Below are 15,152 nucleotides of genomic sequence, written 5' to 3' on the forward strand. Positions count from 1 at the left end.
GGAAGCTCCATTCCTATAGCTTTCCCTTCATTGCCACAGAAGGTTGTTCAATAGTATAGCAGTGTTACATAACCCGCGATTGTGCCGAGCGTCCTATGTCCCAAGCGCAGTACAATGTCACAGAGTCTCAACGCGTTAGCGGTGATGTGGGTACGGTAACGGAAACTCTCACTTTTGCAATTCTTGCTATGTGATGTGCCGTACGCAACAAGCGTCTCAAAGCGCTAGCTTCGACAAAGAAACGAATGGTAAGGCGGCGGCTATAATGACGCACCACGTAGCCGTATATTGTCCCATGGGCAGAGCATCGGGCTGCTAAGCTGGGGCACAGAGGGGTGGACCCCGCCATTAAGGGCGAAATTGTGATTTTATTGAGGCAATTCTTATTTTATTGTGGCCTGGTGTTTTACAAGAAAATGTTATGTACCTGAGTGGAAGTGTGAGCGCAATGAATGAGAACGAGACCGTTTGTAAGAAAAAGAAGAAATGAAATTTTGCAAAAGAGAAAACGGTATTGGCAGACAATTAACAAAGCGCACAGTTCACACAGCTAAACAGATACACGTGAAAACTCTAAAAGTGATTTAGTTTTTCTCCCTGCTTTACATTTAGGCACCCCGCATCTTCATCCCTAAACACTGATTCTCCTCCTACCGAATACTTCGACGACCGTAAAGGGGTAGATATCAGAAGCACGTTGAAATGGGCTGATGGGTACATTATCGAACTTCAAAAAAGCGCTAAGAAGCACCACTGTGACGACAGAAGACAAACACAGCTCCATGTTTGTCTCCTCTCGCCACTGTTATGTTTCTTTGCGTTGTTTCCGTCCCACGTGCACTGTAGATATCGCTCAATCGTCGTGTTAATTTCCGAGCGGTTTGGTATGTATGAAAGAAACAATTAAACGCTATATAGGCGGGTATCTCAATGTTGCTCTTGCAACTGGTGCGTATGTAATGATGTATCATATTCGCTTATTTTTGACTTCAAATTGTGCTCAGGGGTTTTTACGGGTGAAAATCACAATATGAATATGAGGCTCGCATAGGCGAGCACTCAGGATGAATTTTCACCACCTGTGGTACTTTAACGTGCACCTAATTGCATGTACATGGTGTTCTTTTTTTTTGCTTATTTCTATCCCATCCAAATACGGCCGCGGAGGCCGTAATGGTACCAGCGACGTCATAGCCACTGATCTTCACCGGTGAGATATCTGTACTCTAGCGACAGTGTTACTACGCGGAATTACGACGAGGTGATGAATAAATGATTTGCAGTTTCAATAAAGAAGCCAACAAGTCGTTTTCCATAATTGGATAAATTAGTTTGGCGCTGGCTGCTTTTCGCATTCTCGGGAGATCAAGGCTCCTGCCGGCAGCACTTCCTACAAATCTCACGCATTCATTCCACGACGGGTAATAGATCGTCAGTCTTGGTTGTGTGTACGTCTTTAGTGAGTTGTTGCGCCTCAGAGACGCCCACTTTATTGTTAGCGTCCGTCCCACGATTTTCATTGCACACAGAAGCAGAAGCCAGAAGGCACGTCGAAAATGACCCAGGCGCTTGCGTACCTTGCGCATGTATTAGTTAAACACCTGGTCAACGGTTCGGATTATAGGGGCGGAAAATTACTGTATTCTTTTTGTGTTTGGACTTCACTAAAGACACCGAAGGCACGTTTTGGGTGAATATTAAGCGTATGGACAATTATGGAATGTAGCGTTTATCACGTTTTCATGAAACTATATTCTATACATCAATTCGTAAGAAAGTCTAATTCATCCTCGATACATCAGAGTCCGAAATGCCAGCTTGAATAAAAAAACGGGGAGATATATCTGCAGTATTAGTCCACTTACCTTTGGTCAAAAGCATTGCGAAGAGCAGAAATGTGTATTCCAAAAGTTTTCCTGTTGCGCCGACTACCTTGAAGTTGTTCTGGAACATGACCATTAGAATGGCAACCGTTGCAAGTGAAAGGCCGATGCCCATCCATACCTGCAATACGGGCAGCTTTTGAGCATTGTGGCTGTCAATTCGTTGTTTACAAGTCAGCAAAGCGGTCACACTCTGGCCATTAAAGAACTTTTGTAGTGAAGATTCCTGGACAAACGATCTAACACTTTCTCACCACTGGAAGTAATGCTGTTGGAGGTTTAGCCAAACGAAGAAAAACAAGATAATTTCTGAGTGCTATTGGCGGGCAACTTTTCTTTCACTTCTTGCTCGTTCAAATAAACTGTACATAGTCTAGGCGGATCTCCAATTTCGGTCATTTCTAAAATAAGGGTGCCGAAAACCGGACGTCTCAAGACGGTGACCTGACCACAAGGGACCTCCGCAGGTGTCCTTACGAGGATCGATGTAGCTTCGGCATTTTAGACTGTGACTACCAGTAGCTGGGAGCAGCAACTAGGTCTGCGCTCTGTGCGAGGTGCCCATCCCGCCGACCCCACTTTGAGCCGAACGAAGAATGCATGGCAATAAAAGAAAGCGGAGCGCACTGCGGGCCGGAGTGATGGACGTCATGAATCTCAGATCGCATCTGTCATCAACGGCAACGACAATAGGTGAACCTCAAGACAACTTCAACGTTTTTCCACTGAGCCACTGAGCAACCACGGCGGGTATTCCATATTGCCGACACGGATTCCAGTTTAGTGCGGATAGATGTTTCATATGCTAGTTGAAGGATCAAAGGGTGTGATAATGATAGTGACCGTCTTATGAATCCCAGGGATCGATTAGTGGCAGTAACCAGATTTTGGATATGTCCTCACCATGTAAGCTTGCTAGTGAAGGTGATACCAAGGTGCCTGTATGATTTAACCAGCTCAATAGGAAGGGAATGCAAAGAGTAAGAGTATGACATGAGAGAGTCTTTCCGCGATATGCGCATGAACTTACAGTTTTTGACGTTTAGCTGCATGAGCCACTCTGTGCACCATTTTTCAGTTGTAGTGAGGTCACGCTGTAAAAGCAACTGATCATTGTATGAGTTTATACGGCGGTACAGCACGCAGTCATCGGCAAAGAGCCGGATGGATGACGAAATACCAGAGGGGAGATCATTAAAGAAAATTAAAAACAAAAGGGATCCAAGGACTGAACCTTGCGGTACTCCAAGTAATACTTCGGTGACTATAGAGGGACGGTGTCCAATCACTGTAAACTGTGATCGGCCAATTAGGAAGGGCCCTTTACGCAGTAAAGGGCCCTTCCTAATCGGATATCAACGATGGTGTTAATACCATCGGATATCAACGATGGTGTAAAGTTCACAGTTCCCAGAACCAAGAAAATTCGAAGAGTCGTGTGGTTCCCTGAAGACCTCATGTATGAGTTGGACACCTCAGAAATCAAGCAGCTAGTGACATCCATGCCGACAAGAAAAATATATGTCCTAAAGTTGGGCGCTCTAATTTACGATCTTTACTCTTTTCTGTCTCCCTGTACAGGAAAAACGAAAATAATTTTCCAATATTTATGGCACAAAAAGGGAATTGGGACCATATTTTGTCAGTGGAAAGCAGCAACAGAGTGGGAGTGTAAAGCGAGCACCTTCATCGCGTGAATACGAAACGTATCATACGTGTAATTCCGGCTACACGACCGCTGAACAAAACAACATTCCATGTTTTTTTTTTTTTTTTCAGATGCCAGCACTGTAGCCTACGGAGCCGCAGTTCATGATCGAACACTCACAAATGGATCAGAAGTAACAGGACGCGTGATGGTAAAGTCAAGATTGGTACCACTCAAAAGAATAACTTTCCACAATTAGAACTGTTAGGAGCTATAACGTTAGAACCCCTGATGCACAATGTGCAGAAATAGATATCGACAGCCTACGAAACATTGCTGATCTGATTTAATAGCTCTCCTTGGATGTATAAACTCAGGCCATGCAAATGGAAGGCTCTCGTTGAGAACAGGCCAAAACGCATATAAGCCTTAAAGGGAAGCTGAAACACTTTTCGCAAAAAAAATGAGTTCCTTGCGGCATTGTACAGCTTTGAGTCCACTCAACACGAATACCTCGTTTAAAAAGGGCGGAAACAAACGCAAGCGGCTGTATTTTGCAAGAAAACGCACACGAGCGCCTCAGGACGTCGCGCGAACGCCGCTCTTGCCCGTGATTGGTCGGGACCGCTGTGACGTCATTCACAGGGATCGCCGGTCGGCGCCGCCGTTTCAGAGCTTTGCACGCTGTTCTGTTCTGGCTTCACAGCTGAGTTGTAAGCATTATGGGACGTTCTGGCTATCTCGGACAGCTTGTATTTTCTGCTTACATGTTCTAACCAACAGGCGGTACAGAAAACGATGGCGGCAACGATGATGTTGAGTGAGCCAACAGCGAGAACGATGTGCGCAGCTTCTCGCACATTAGAAATATTAGCTGGTACGTATGTTTTTTCATGTAGCTGCACGTTGCAATGACAGGAGAAAGAATGCGCTAAAGTGTCGCTGGGAACTTGCTGCTGGAAGAATGCCGAAGCACTAACTTCTAATTAAATTGTAAACACGGGTGCAATTCTGCGATGTCAAGCACCTTGCCGCTGCTTGTCTAAAGTTCCGTGGCTTTTGCGTGTTGATACACGATCGCGAATATAAGTGCCGCGTTTCAAAGCGCGCACATACAGTGCTGCGAGGTACACTCATGGAAGTTGCTTATCATACACATCCAGAGAGGGCCAGGGGGATTATGTGTGCAATATTCGTACTATGGTTCGACGACATTACGATGTGGCTCGATTAAGAATCGGTATGCGTGCTGCACGCTAGTGTCGACATACAGATATTATCCAGTTTTAGCGCCGCCCTCTGGTAAACATGGTAACTTTACGGTAGCTGCAACCGTACGTCGAATGTCGCTAGGCAAGCCTACACTCCATTTCATACCTCAGGGGCAACGCTGTGGAAGCTACCTAAGAAGTCCGGTCACGAAAATTTATTACTCCCCGCGTTTCCGTCTATGCTTCGCAGTGTGCCAGCGGCGTTTGCTCGCGCGAGTATGCACGTGAAGCTGCCGCGACGGGCTGCAATTAAAAAATAACGAAAATCAAATTGATTTAAAAGAACGTTTTAGCAGGCGTATAAGTACGCGGATTGTTTCTATGGGTAAATTCTTTTTTTCTTTCATTCAGAACTGAGCGCCTCTTGGCGAAGGCCGATCTTCGAAGTGGCGAGGTGTTTCTCTTGTGGGAGAATATAGACGGAACAAAGCCGGGCTTCAGTCGCGCCGATTTAATTGGAATACCGATTGCCCGCATCGTTGTCAACCTCCGATGATAATCACTCTCACGGAAATGGTCCGAGGACTGCCCAGTTGATTTCGCGGGCACGAAGTTATCTCTCCTCACCGCACGGACCCACTGCGCTGCAAGCTTCTTGTTCTTCGGGAACATGTGAAACACCACATCGTCACACCCGCCTGTGTTCGCACAGCCGAATGCTGCACAGAACGAGGGCACGTTGGGCACTCTTGGCTGTAGGCACTCACGCAGCACAGAAAGGAAGCACAGTTCGCGAAAATCGCAAAAGGAAACAAACGTCAGCGGCGGCAGATCACTCGTAGCGTCGTTTAGTAAAGCGCAGGACGGAAAGAAGCATGTCAGCACATGCCAGCACGCCGGTCCGGCAGTACGGTCCCCGGGAATGACGTCACTCTCGGCGGTTCTCTCATCCGGCTGCCTCCTCACGCGGCACTCCGGGAAGCGACGGGGGCGTGCCCGTGAGGGGGGATTAAAAAGCGATTTCCGCCCCGTATATTAACAAAACGAAGAAAAAAATTTCAGAACCGTAAATTATTAAGTCTGTTCTTCCCAACTCCAGCAATTCATGGAAATTGAAAACAGTTTCAGATTCCCTTTAAGTCAATCAGCTCAGTGGAGATACTGCCCATCAGACAGCAACCCAGCCGATCTACTCACGCGTGGCACAACACCAAAGCGTTTTCAGGAAAACGCCCTTTGGTGGAATGAAACTAACTGGCTGATTCAAGAAACGGAGTTTCGATCAACTGTACTCTTCAACAAGAAACAAGAATATTACATGCTACCACGAGAAATACAGCTGTTTTGGCAGACCTCTCCCCTAGTAACAATCTTACAAGGAGAATGAACATTCTAATTCTAAGGGGATTGATTTTCCGTTTCGTTCGAAACACAAGGAATGCGAGTGCCAAGATAAGAGGACCGCTGTCATGCAATTAAAGGAATGTGGTCAGCGCGGAAGCAGAGCGCTGGCGCGGGCTTCGGACCCACTGCACGTGCGGCAATTCGCCTGCGGCGCTGCCGCCCCTAGAGAATTCGCTCCGCGTGAGCCACGCGTTCACGTGTTCAGAACAAACTTTATTGTCCAACGGATAAGGCGATCTACCCACCCCCCGACACGCAAGTCAGAGGGCGAGTGCCGCCGCCTCAGATGCAGGCTGGGAGGTCTTGGGTCCCAGCAGCCTCTTCAGCCAGTTGCACGAGCCGGAGCTGGAGCTCAGAGTCCGAGCTGCGCAGCAGGGTCTCCCAGGTGTCTCTACTACCTATTTTGTGCGTTCCCCCGGGAGAGTACGGACACTCCCATATTATGTGGTCCCTCTCGCCCCACAAAGATTACCTCTATCGCTCCTGGTCTCGGGGAACATATGGCTCGCCATAACCGGGTGCGGATACGTATAAGTTTGTAGTCGTCTCCATGCGACTGCTTGTCTGTTGTTTAATTTTGGGTCTGGCGGGGATACCAGCCTACGAGCAAATCTATATTGCTGCGTGATCTTCCCATATTTTAGCATGCGCTCTCCGCTCCCTCGTTCATCGAGGGGCCCCGTAGCGGCTCGGCGGTAGAGATCTCGAGCCAGCTCGTGGGCCGCCTCGTTGCCGGGGACGGCTTCGTGCGCCGGAGTCCAAATTATTTGAATTTTTGTATCTAACTTTCTCTGGCTTAGGATTCTGGCCGCTAAGGGCGAGATCCTTCCCTTGCTAAAATTTTGTATGGCAGTTTTGCTGTCACTGATCACAAATTTCGCGTCCGTTCCAGCGCAAGCTAATGCGATCGCAATTTCCTCGGCAACTTCTATGTTGCGCCCGCGCAGAGTGACAGCGGTCACGGGAATACCCCGGCCGCTGACGGCCGTTGCCACCGTAAAACTGCCGCTACCTCCCGCCGCGTCTACATCGGCCACCTCATGTTCCGAAATTTTACCGAATCTAATTTTGAATGCTTCGGCTCGTTTATGTCTCCTGTCTTTGCTATGTTCCGGGTGCATGTTTTTCGCAGGGGGGGGGGGGGGGGGGGGGTGGATAATCAGATTTTTTCTCACTTCCCTATCTACTTCCACCTTTTAGTGGGGCCTCTGTCCGCATTTATCCAACTTTGTCCAATATGGCTCTTCCTGTCCTCGTGGTGCTAAGTCTCTCAATGTGAGAGGTTCGCACCGCTTCCGCCAGTTCTGCCCATGTGTTGTGCACTCCTAGAGCCATCAGTCTCTCTGTTGATGTGCACATGGGCAGTCCATGCGCTCCTTTTACGCATTTTTTCATTAGAGAATGAATCTTTTCTCTTTCCACCACTTTCAAATCGAGATATGGCGTTGCATAGCTCACCCGGCTGAATATGTACGCCTGTATTAGTTTAATTAAATTTTTCTCCTTTAGCCCTCGGCCTTTGCTGACCACCCGCCTAATTAGACTCAGGGTCTGTATTGCGTGATTCTGCAGCCTCTTGACGGTCTCGCCATTGTGGCCGTGTGACTAGAGAATCAGGCCCAAGCTTTTAATTTGCTCGACTATTGGTACCTCCTTACCCGCCACTTTAATTTTGATCTCCGACGGTGCCTTGCACCTTAAGTGTTTTGGATTGTATATAAACAATTCTGATTGCGGCGAGCATGCTAGGCCTCTCTCGGCCGCGTAATCGACTATGATGTCGGTGGCGGCCTGGAGCAGGCTTTCGACGGCTGAATCACTTCCCCGGTTGACCCAGAGGGTGATATCATCCGCATATATAGTAAATTTTAATCCCTCGAGCTTTGCCAATTGCTCGGAGAGTTCTCTCATTGCCACGTTCAAGAGTAGGGGAGACAGCACTGATCCCTGGGGCGTACCCTTACTCCCTAGCTCAATTGTGGGGGATTCCAGCGTTTGGAACCTCATGCAGGCAGTTCTTCCCGTCAGGAAGTCACTGATGTATCGATATGTCCTGGTACCTACAATAATCTTGTTCAGGACCGCCTCATGCTTTACGTTGTCAAAAGCCTTCGTGAGGTCCAGTCCGAGAATTGCTTTTGCATCTTTAGACCTTGATTCTATTATATCATGTTTGATTTGGAGCATGACATCCTGCGTACACAAGTGAGGTCAGAACCCGACCATCTCATGTGGCCATAGATCGCCCTGCTCCATGAAGCCCATCAGTCGGGTCTGGACGACGTGCTCCATCAATTTCCCCACGCATGAAGTTAAGGAAATTGGCCGTATGTTTTCCAGTTGCGGAGGCTTCCCGGATTTCGGTATTAAAATAATGCTTGCCTTCTTCCACTGTTGTGGGAGCTCACCTTTATCCCAACATTCCTGCATGCACTTCGTTAGATAACTAATGGAATCATCGTCTAAGTTACCCCGTCAGGGCCCGGAGCCGACTTCGTTCTGAGTCTTACAATCTCTGCCCTCACTTTCTTTCTGAGCAATGAGCGACGCGACCGGTGGAAATGCTTCGTCTGCCGCTGGTGCTTAACGAGCTTCACGAGCAGAGCATAGAGAAAGAAATTGAACAAGAGAAGATAGTCGGCGAAAACTGGCAACAGGAAACACGTCACGCCTAGTGTTAATCCCATCCGGTAATTGACACGATCATCGGAAAAAAAGTATGTGAAATCAACTTACAGACAACATTTTATTTTTTTTTATTCTTTCCCGCTAAAACTAAAAAAGTTTTGCTTTTAAATAAACTTATAATTTGCGATTGGTTTTTCTTGCGCTGCCTAGCTACAAGCTTACGGCACGCCAGGCAGGTGCATGCGACAGGTGCATGCGTCATGCGCCAGACAGGCCACCGAAGCCAGCGAGGTCCGCTGCGTATGTGAAATTCGCCTGTTCGGCGACCCGTCTCTCTTGGATGTAGCATGTTTGTTGGGCTCCCGGCGTATTCTTGCGTTCCTTCTGCACTTTGACACGGCGCCGCTTCAATATTAGACTACAGCAAGATGAGATTTTTTTTTTTTTTACAATCTGCGACGCATTTCAACCAATTTAGGCTTTTACGGCACGGAACAGTGATTGTGACGCCGTTAGCGAAACAGAGCTCGGCCGTCCTGGCGTAGTTAATTTGAGTTAATGACTCGTACTGGGACAGGTATGCGACGCTTTCTATGAGCCGGAACATTATTATAACTTATTTCGCTATAGTTTTTGGGCACGCTTGCCGCACCCGGCGTTGTGACGCAGTTAGCCAAAAGCAGCTCGGCCGTGTGCCGCAGTTAGTTTGGCGTGTACTGAATCGTACTGGGACTAGATCGTGACGCATTCTCTGAGCCCCAAAATTATTGTTATTAATTTCGTTACTTTTTGGGATACTTTTGAGGCACGCTTGCCGCGCCTGGGGTTACAACGCAGCAAGAAAGCAAGCCGGCCGTGCCGACAGTTGGTTTGGCGTGTGCTGAATCATAGTGCGACAAATTTGTGACGCTTTCTATGGCCCCGCAGCATATGCGTTCTTTCGGTACTCACGCTTGTCGAAGACGCGACGAGCGATTGCCACGAGTGACAACACGGCAGTGTGTTGCTTGCGCCGGCAGAACACGCAAAACATTACGCCGACGAGCTCAAAATATATGAGTTTGAAAATTCTCTCTTCTAAACGACTGAAAACAGTCTTTGCACCCAGGCCTTTCTCTTGAGAGCGAGTAGAAGGCATTCTGTGAGCGTCTAGCATTGTCTGGCTGAGAGCCTGTGTTGTGGCCACCTCTGTGTATGTAGCGTACTATCGCGTCGGCTGAGGCTAAGTTGTTTTGGATACGCACAGTTGCCTGTGCATTTGTGCTCTTAAAGTGCAGGAAATAAACCCCTGGAATGGGAGAATGCTTGGGAATCAGATGTATTTTTTTTTTCATAATTTATAGTATGGCTTGGAATGAGTCGGGTATCTTCGATGCCTAGTATGCAAAAGCGAATTGCCTTTGTTCGTAATGTCGCCCACTCACCATTTTCGCACGTTTACCCTCTACACGCAGTATTTCTGTAAAGTCTAAATACCGAAATGACGCATATTCTTGTGATTTACTTTTTTTTTAGCTGATGCCATCCGGTGGAGCTTCGTACGGGAACTAGTGCTGCTTACCTAATGCCACAACGTTGGATGAAGGCACAAAAAACCCGGAACGAACATTTAAATAGAGTGAAATAAACGTTTCCTCATTTACAAGGCGTTCTGCGTCTACTTTATGAAATTGCGCGTGGCACAGATTCGATGGAGGCTTGTAAATATCGTTCGCAATCATTTTAATTAAATAAACGATTCCCCAATAAGACCGCGCGCTTATCAACAGTAGAAGGGAAAAAAGAATAAAGGCGCCGAGTAGCGCAGCCGACGTAGCGCGTGCCAGCTAGCGTTCAAAACACGCGCGTCATAAACCGAAACGGGAAGGAGTTAATCCCATCAGCTTGCTGCGCTACAGGCAATTAGGCCGCTGGGCTCTGTGGGAGTGCCCGCTTTTGTTGAATGTCTCTCTCTATGAGCAGAGGCTCAGCGCCACCGCCGAGAACAGCTTTCCCTGCAGAATCAAATTCTTTGCCTTACTACATCGCCAATTCAGAAAACCTAAACCGCTGCGCTCGAAATTGGCATTAGGGAGTTTCGCAGTCGTCGATGAAGTTTTGTCGATGCACTCAGGCGGTTCACTGCGAGATGAGACTACGATGCAGTTTATTCTGACAACTGTCTTACGTACGTTTAAAAGGGTTTCTAAAGAGTTGAAAATAGTTTGGAAGTCAATTCGGTACGAACGTCTCTTGCAGTATTTCAAAGAACAGCGAATTAAATGGAAGCTCTTTGCGGAGCGTGCTACCATGTGGGCGTGGTGTCTGCAAACGGCCCATACGCACATTCAGGACAGCGATACGAAAGGCTTTGAAGACAAACTTTTTGAAATACGGCGAACTACAGACTGGTGACACAAGTGGAATCATAGGTCAACTAACGCCTATTGGCAGTATTATTGAGCCAACTGGAGAGACCAGCGCTTACACCGGCTCCTTTGTTGATCGGTAGACGGCTACACTCTCTCCTTAAAGGTGAGCCTGCTAGCCAAGCCTACAAAAGAAGAAATACAGGGACAATGAAGGCGAAGATAGGTTTGTCTTGGTGCCTTCTGGAACAGATGGCTTGAATAGTATACTTTGCTGTTACCATCAGCTCATTACGAAAATTATCTTTCCATTGAACGCCGCTGAGCAACCGTTCGAGTTTTTCGCTGGGAGTAACGTTTGCGAGACTTGCTGGGGGTTATGTTATAGAGTTCTTGGAATAAACTGGAGCGGGTTATTATTTTTTACAGCTTCTACGTTAGCATGTTGGCTGTAGGCCGTAGACCAGAATTATTTGGTCTATATTGCTGAGAAATCAAGGGCGCTGCATGCCAGCGACGTCCTGCGCGACGACAGATTGCGGAAGCAGCAGAGGCCACCATGGCGGGCAAGCAAGCGCGCAGCGAAGTCCAGTGGCAGTGAGAGAGGGAGAGACGGACCGCGCGCCGCCTTCCTAGCGCGTCACGGGACCGTCCCCCCCACGACAACCCGTCTCGCCCCGCCGCCACGTGCCGCCATATCTGCACCGCCGAGGCGCGCTAGTGGCGTGGTGCTGCGGCGATGCCCTCTCGCCTCACGCAACACCTGGCGCGGTAATGTGGCGACACGTGTTCCGATTCGCCCGCTCTGCTCCGTCGAGGGGCGGTCGTGACGTGGCGTCGTAGATAATGGAAATTTGGCGGCCGTTTTGCTACTACAGACTCCAGCTTTTTCGCTCTATAAACCATTGCATGCTTTAACATCAAAAACTCCAACACTTTTATGGGGATCTAGCTTTACTGGAATAAACATTTCCAGGGCGTGACAGCCATGTTCGTCGACGCCACCAGAGAAAGCCAAATGGAAAACTGCGACGGACTGTACAGCATTTCTACCGCTTCGAGGCTTCAAGTTAACCAGAGTGCCGGCGGAACGACGTTGGAGATTTATCCAGACGAATAAAAAGTAGATCATTTCTGAGCGCTCTTGGCGCGCGCTTTTTCTATCTTCTCCGTTTGCTTGTTCCAAGAAACACCGTACGTGGTGCTGATGAGTCTCCCACTTCGGCCTTTTCCAAAAGATGCTGCGGAGAAATGGCAGCCTGCTGGACTAGTGGCTCTTGCGTGACTGTTGAAGGAAATGGGACGCAGCAGGACGGCAAAGAGTGAAGCTTTGGCATATGGCGCCATAAAATGTTTTGTCTAACACCTGCTGCTTAAGTGACTATGCGTCGAGTGCGGAGCATTTCCCTCTTCTGACGAGCCCATAGAATGGGCTCGTCAGAAGAGGGGAATGCGACGGCCCCTACATTTCACCCCCGCATTTCTACGTTACTGGAAGCGTGGGCGTAGAAACCCGTTTCAGTGACACCAGTGCAATAAGGTAAATTGTACGAATAGTTTGGAGCGGGTTATTTTAGCCTACATGATCACGTTGAGCTGTAGAAAGAGGAAAGTAGATTTGTATGACGATTCTCTCCAATATAAGCATGCGCCGTACTGTTAGTAACCATGAAGGTAATTGTACTGTAATTAGACTAATTAGTGAATTTTTTGCTGGAATTTTTACAAATGATGGAAGGCATGGACTTAATTAATCTGTAGGGACGCAATTTGAGTAAACTTGTAAATTGGTTTTTAAACTCTTAGAAATAGAAAAAAAACAGTGCATTTCACTTTGCTTAGAAATGAAAAATTATTCAATATTCGATTCAAACAGTATTAGCAGTTAGTTTTTCTCGAATATCCGTCTTGAGATCATAAAATTGGCTATTTCAACATCAGAACGTATGGCACTGTCGGATGATTGATCTGGTTGAACAGCAACAAGCAATATAGGGATAACGAAACATAGTGCTCTTCAGGACTTTGGATATAAATATCATACTGCAGATGCGCTTGCGTAGGATGGTATACTAATACTGAAGACTTACCTGGGAACAACAACACTGCTGAGATTACCGTTTGACGAAGTGAAAAAAGTATTCTGATAAACAGTCATTCACTTCGAAGGGTAAAAATGTGGAATAAACCTAGCTGGCGATTACGCCGATGTCTAACTCTTTACTCTTGGATATGAGACAGTACAGTGGGTTTCCCAATGAGAGTTCTGAAACTATTGGTCGACCAATACGCTCAAAGCGTCACAATGCGTTACCTTCATTAGCAGCGTCACAATTTATAACCTTCAGAACTGCAATCCACGTTTGCTTTTCAGCTTACCCGGTTCACGTAAAGGCTAGGAAATTCCGGTTTTGCTAACATTTCTGATGCACCATCAAGATAATATGCTGCGAGCACAGCAAACACCGAGAGCCTTAGCCGCACCACTTCGCCTCAAACTTTGCAATAGCGGTAATATTTCGGTCGCAACGCTTCGTCCTTCCAGTCTAACGCGTGACACGTCATGAACGCGTCGCTTGCCTTGAAGGGGATTAGAAAGTAACCGCTAATTTCGCAATACTGCACGATCTGCTAAACATCATGACGATGCAGGGCCATTTAGCCAGACTGATGCTAACATTCCCTCTGGTTTCGTTTCGAAGTCCTAAACCCTCCCATAGTAGAAGACCAAAGCAGCGCTTTCATCCCTTCATTTACCTGTTCATCGAAGGCGTATATGTATCCGAAAACATCGCTGAAGAATACTTCTCTACGGCCAGCCATGTGGCTCGCATCTGCGTAGAAGTAGGCTGGTAGCGGCTGCATAGCACTGACACGGTCTTGGGTCAGCGCCAGGGGCCCCACAGCCACGTCGCACTCCTGCATCAGAACCACAAAACATGTCCGGTCTACGGTGTGCAGCTTTAGTGTCTCGTGCATAGTCAAGGTGTTCGTACATATGATGCATACTGAATACACTGGCGGCGTCGCGGATTGTTTCACAAACGTGTATAGTGGCTTGCATTTCAAGAATGGTACCTCTAGGTTCATTTAAATACAGTACTCGCGCGTAGCTCTCACGTCTTTGGTACAGTCTTCTTGTGCAGGCTCCGCTGCTCCGAGACCTAACGATGAGCAACTTTTTGTTAAGGTTCGGATATGCGACCACACCACTGCCTAGCCTCACAATAATTCTGCCAGTGAAACCTATAAATGCGGCAGCATTTTTTTAAGAGATCCTGCCGACTTTTCTTAATCTAGCTAACTAGCTGGCCTCAAAGCAGTACCAACGGTAAAGCAGTGATGTCCGTGGCCATCCATGGTAGTGGCCTCTCGCTCAAACTATGCACAGCCATCGATTGATAGAAGCCCGTTTTCTGCGCACACAATGTTCGCCTAGCTTGCTTGACATTTGGGAGCGCCGGCACGCCAAAGAGCGTCGCGCTCTTTGCTCTCGTACGCGTCGCGACTGAGGCTGCGCGATAGAGGCTACCCGGTGGTACGTACAACGGGCAACAGGGGATGGATCCTAATATCAGACAGTTTTAGCTTTGCGTTCTACATGATACGCCGTGAAACGTATGCCACACCCCACGCGCATGAGCGCCGGATACTGTCGGCTACAGCGGTGGTAGTGGTGGTCTTATATCACGCTGAGCACAGCTATTACCTAGGACACGCAGTTCATCTTGACATCAATGCTTTGCTTTGGCGCGGTTAGGCAAAACTAAAAATGCTACGTAGCGGCGAAAGTGTTTTAATTTATATCTACGGGATGGCGCCTTCGCATTACATATGCTAATGCATGGGCTATGCAGTACTTCAGTTTTAAAAGCCTATTTCTTCAGTGCACCATTATTTACATATACGCTCTAGAGCGGAACGCGATCACGATGTTTTAAAACGTTCATTTCGTGGCGTGTCTGCCATGTATGCATGTCTGCGCAACGTATCCTAAGTACGGCTTATCATAGTAAGGTATAACGTATCA

At 47.7% G+C, this 15,152-nt stretch overlaps 1 protein-coding gene across 1 annotated transcript in view; it reads right to left on the bottom strand.

The window, feature by feature from the left end:
* The window catches only part of LOC126518603 (uncharacterized), a 106,682-nt gene extending 91,931 nt beyond the window's left edge, over positions 1-14,751 (bottom strand). Inside the window, exons 1-3 of the mRNA XM_050168382.2 lie at positions 14,669-14,751; positions 13,880-14,041; positions 1,866-2,004 (exon numbers count right to left, since the gene is read on the bottom strand). Coding sequence (XP_050024339.2) covers positions 1,866-2,004; positions 13,880-13,987 — 247 coding nt within the window. The 5' untranslated portion in view covers positions 13,988-14,041; positions 14,669-14,751. The remainder of the gene's footprint in view (positions 1-1,865; positions 2,005-13,879; positions 14,042-14,668) is intronic.
* Between the last annotated feature and the right edge of the window lie 401 nt (positions 14,752-15,152).

Source organism: Dermacentor andersoni, chromosome 1, assembly GCF_023375885.2.
Source record: "Dermacentor andersoni chromosome 1, qqDerAnde1_hic_scaffold, whole genome shotgun sequence".
NCBI lineage: Eukaryota > Metazoa > Arthropoda > Arachnida > Ixodida > Ixodidae > Dermacentor > Dermacentor andersoni.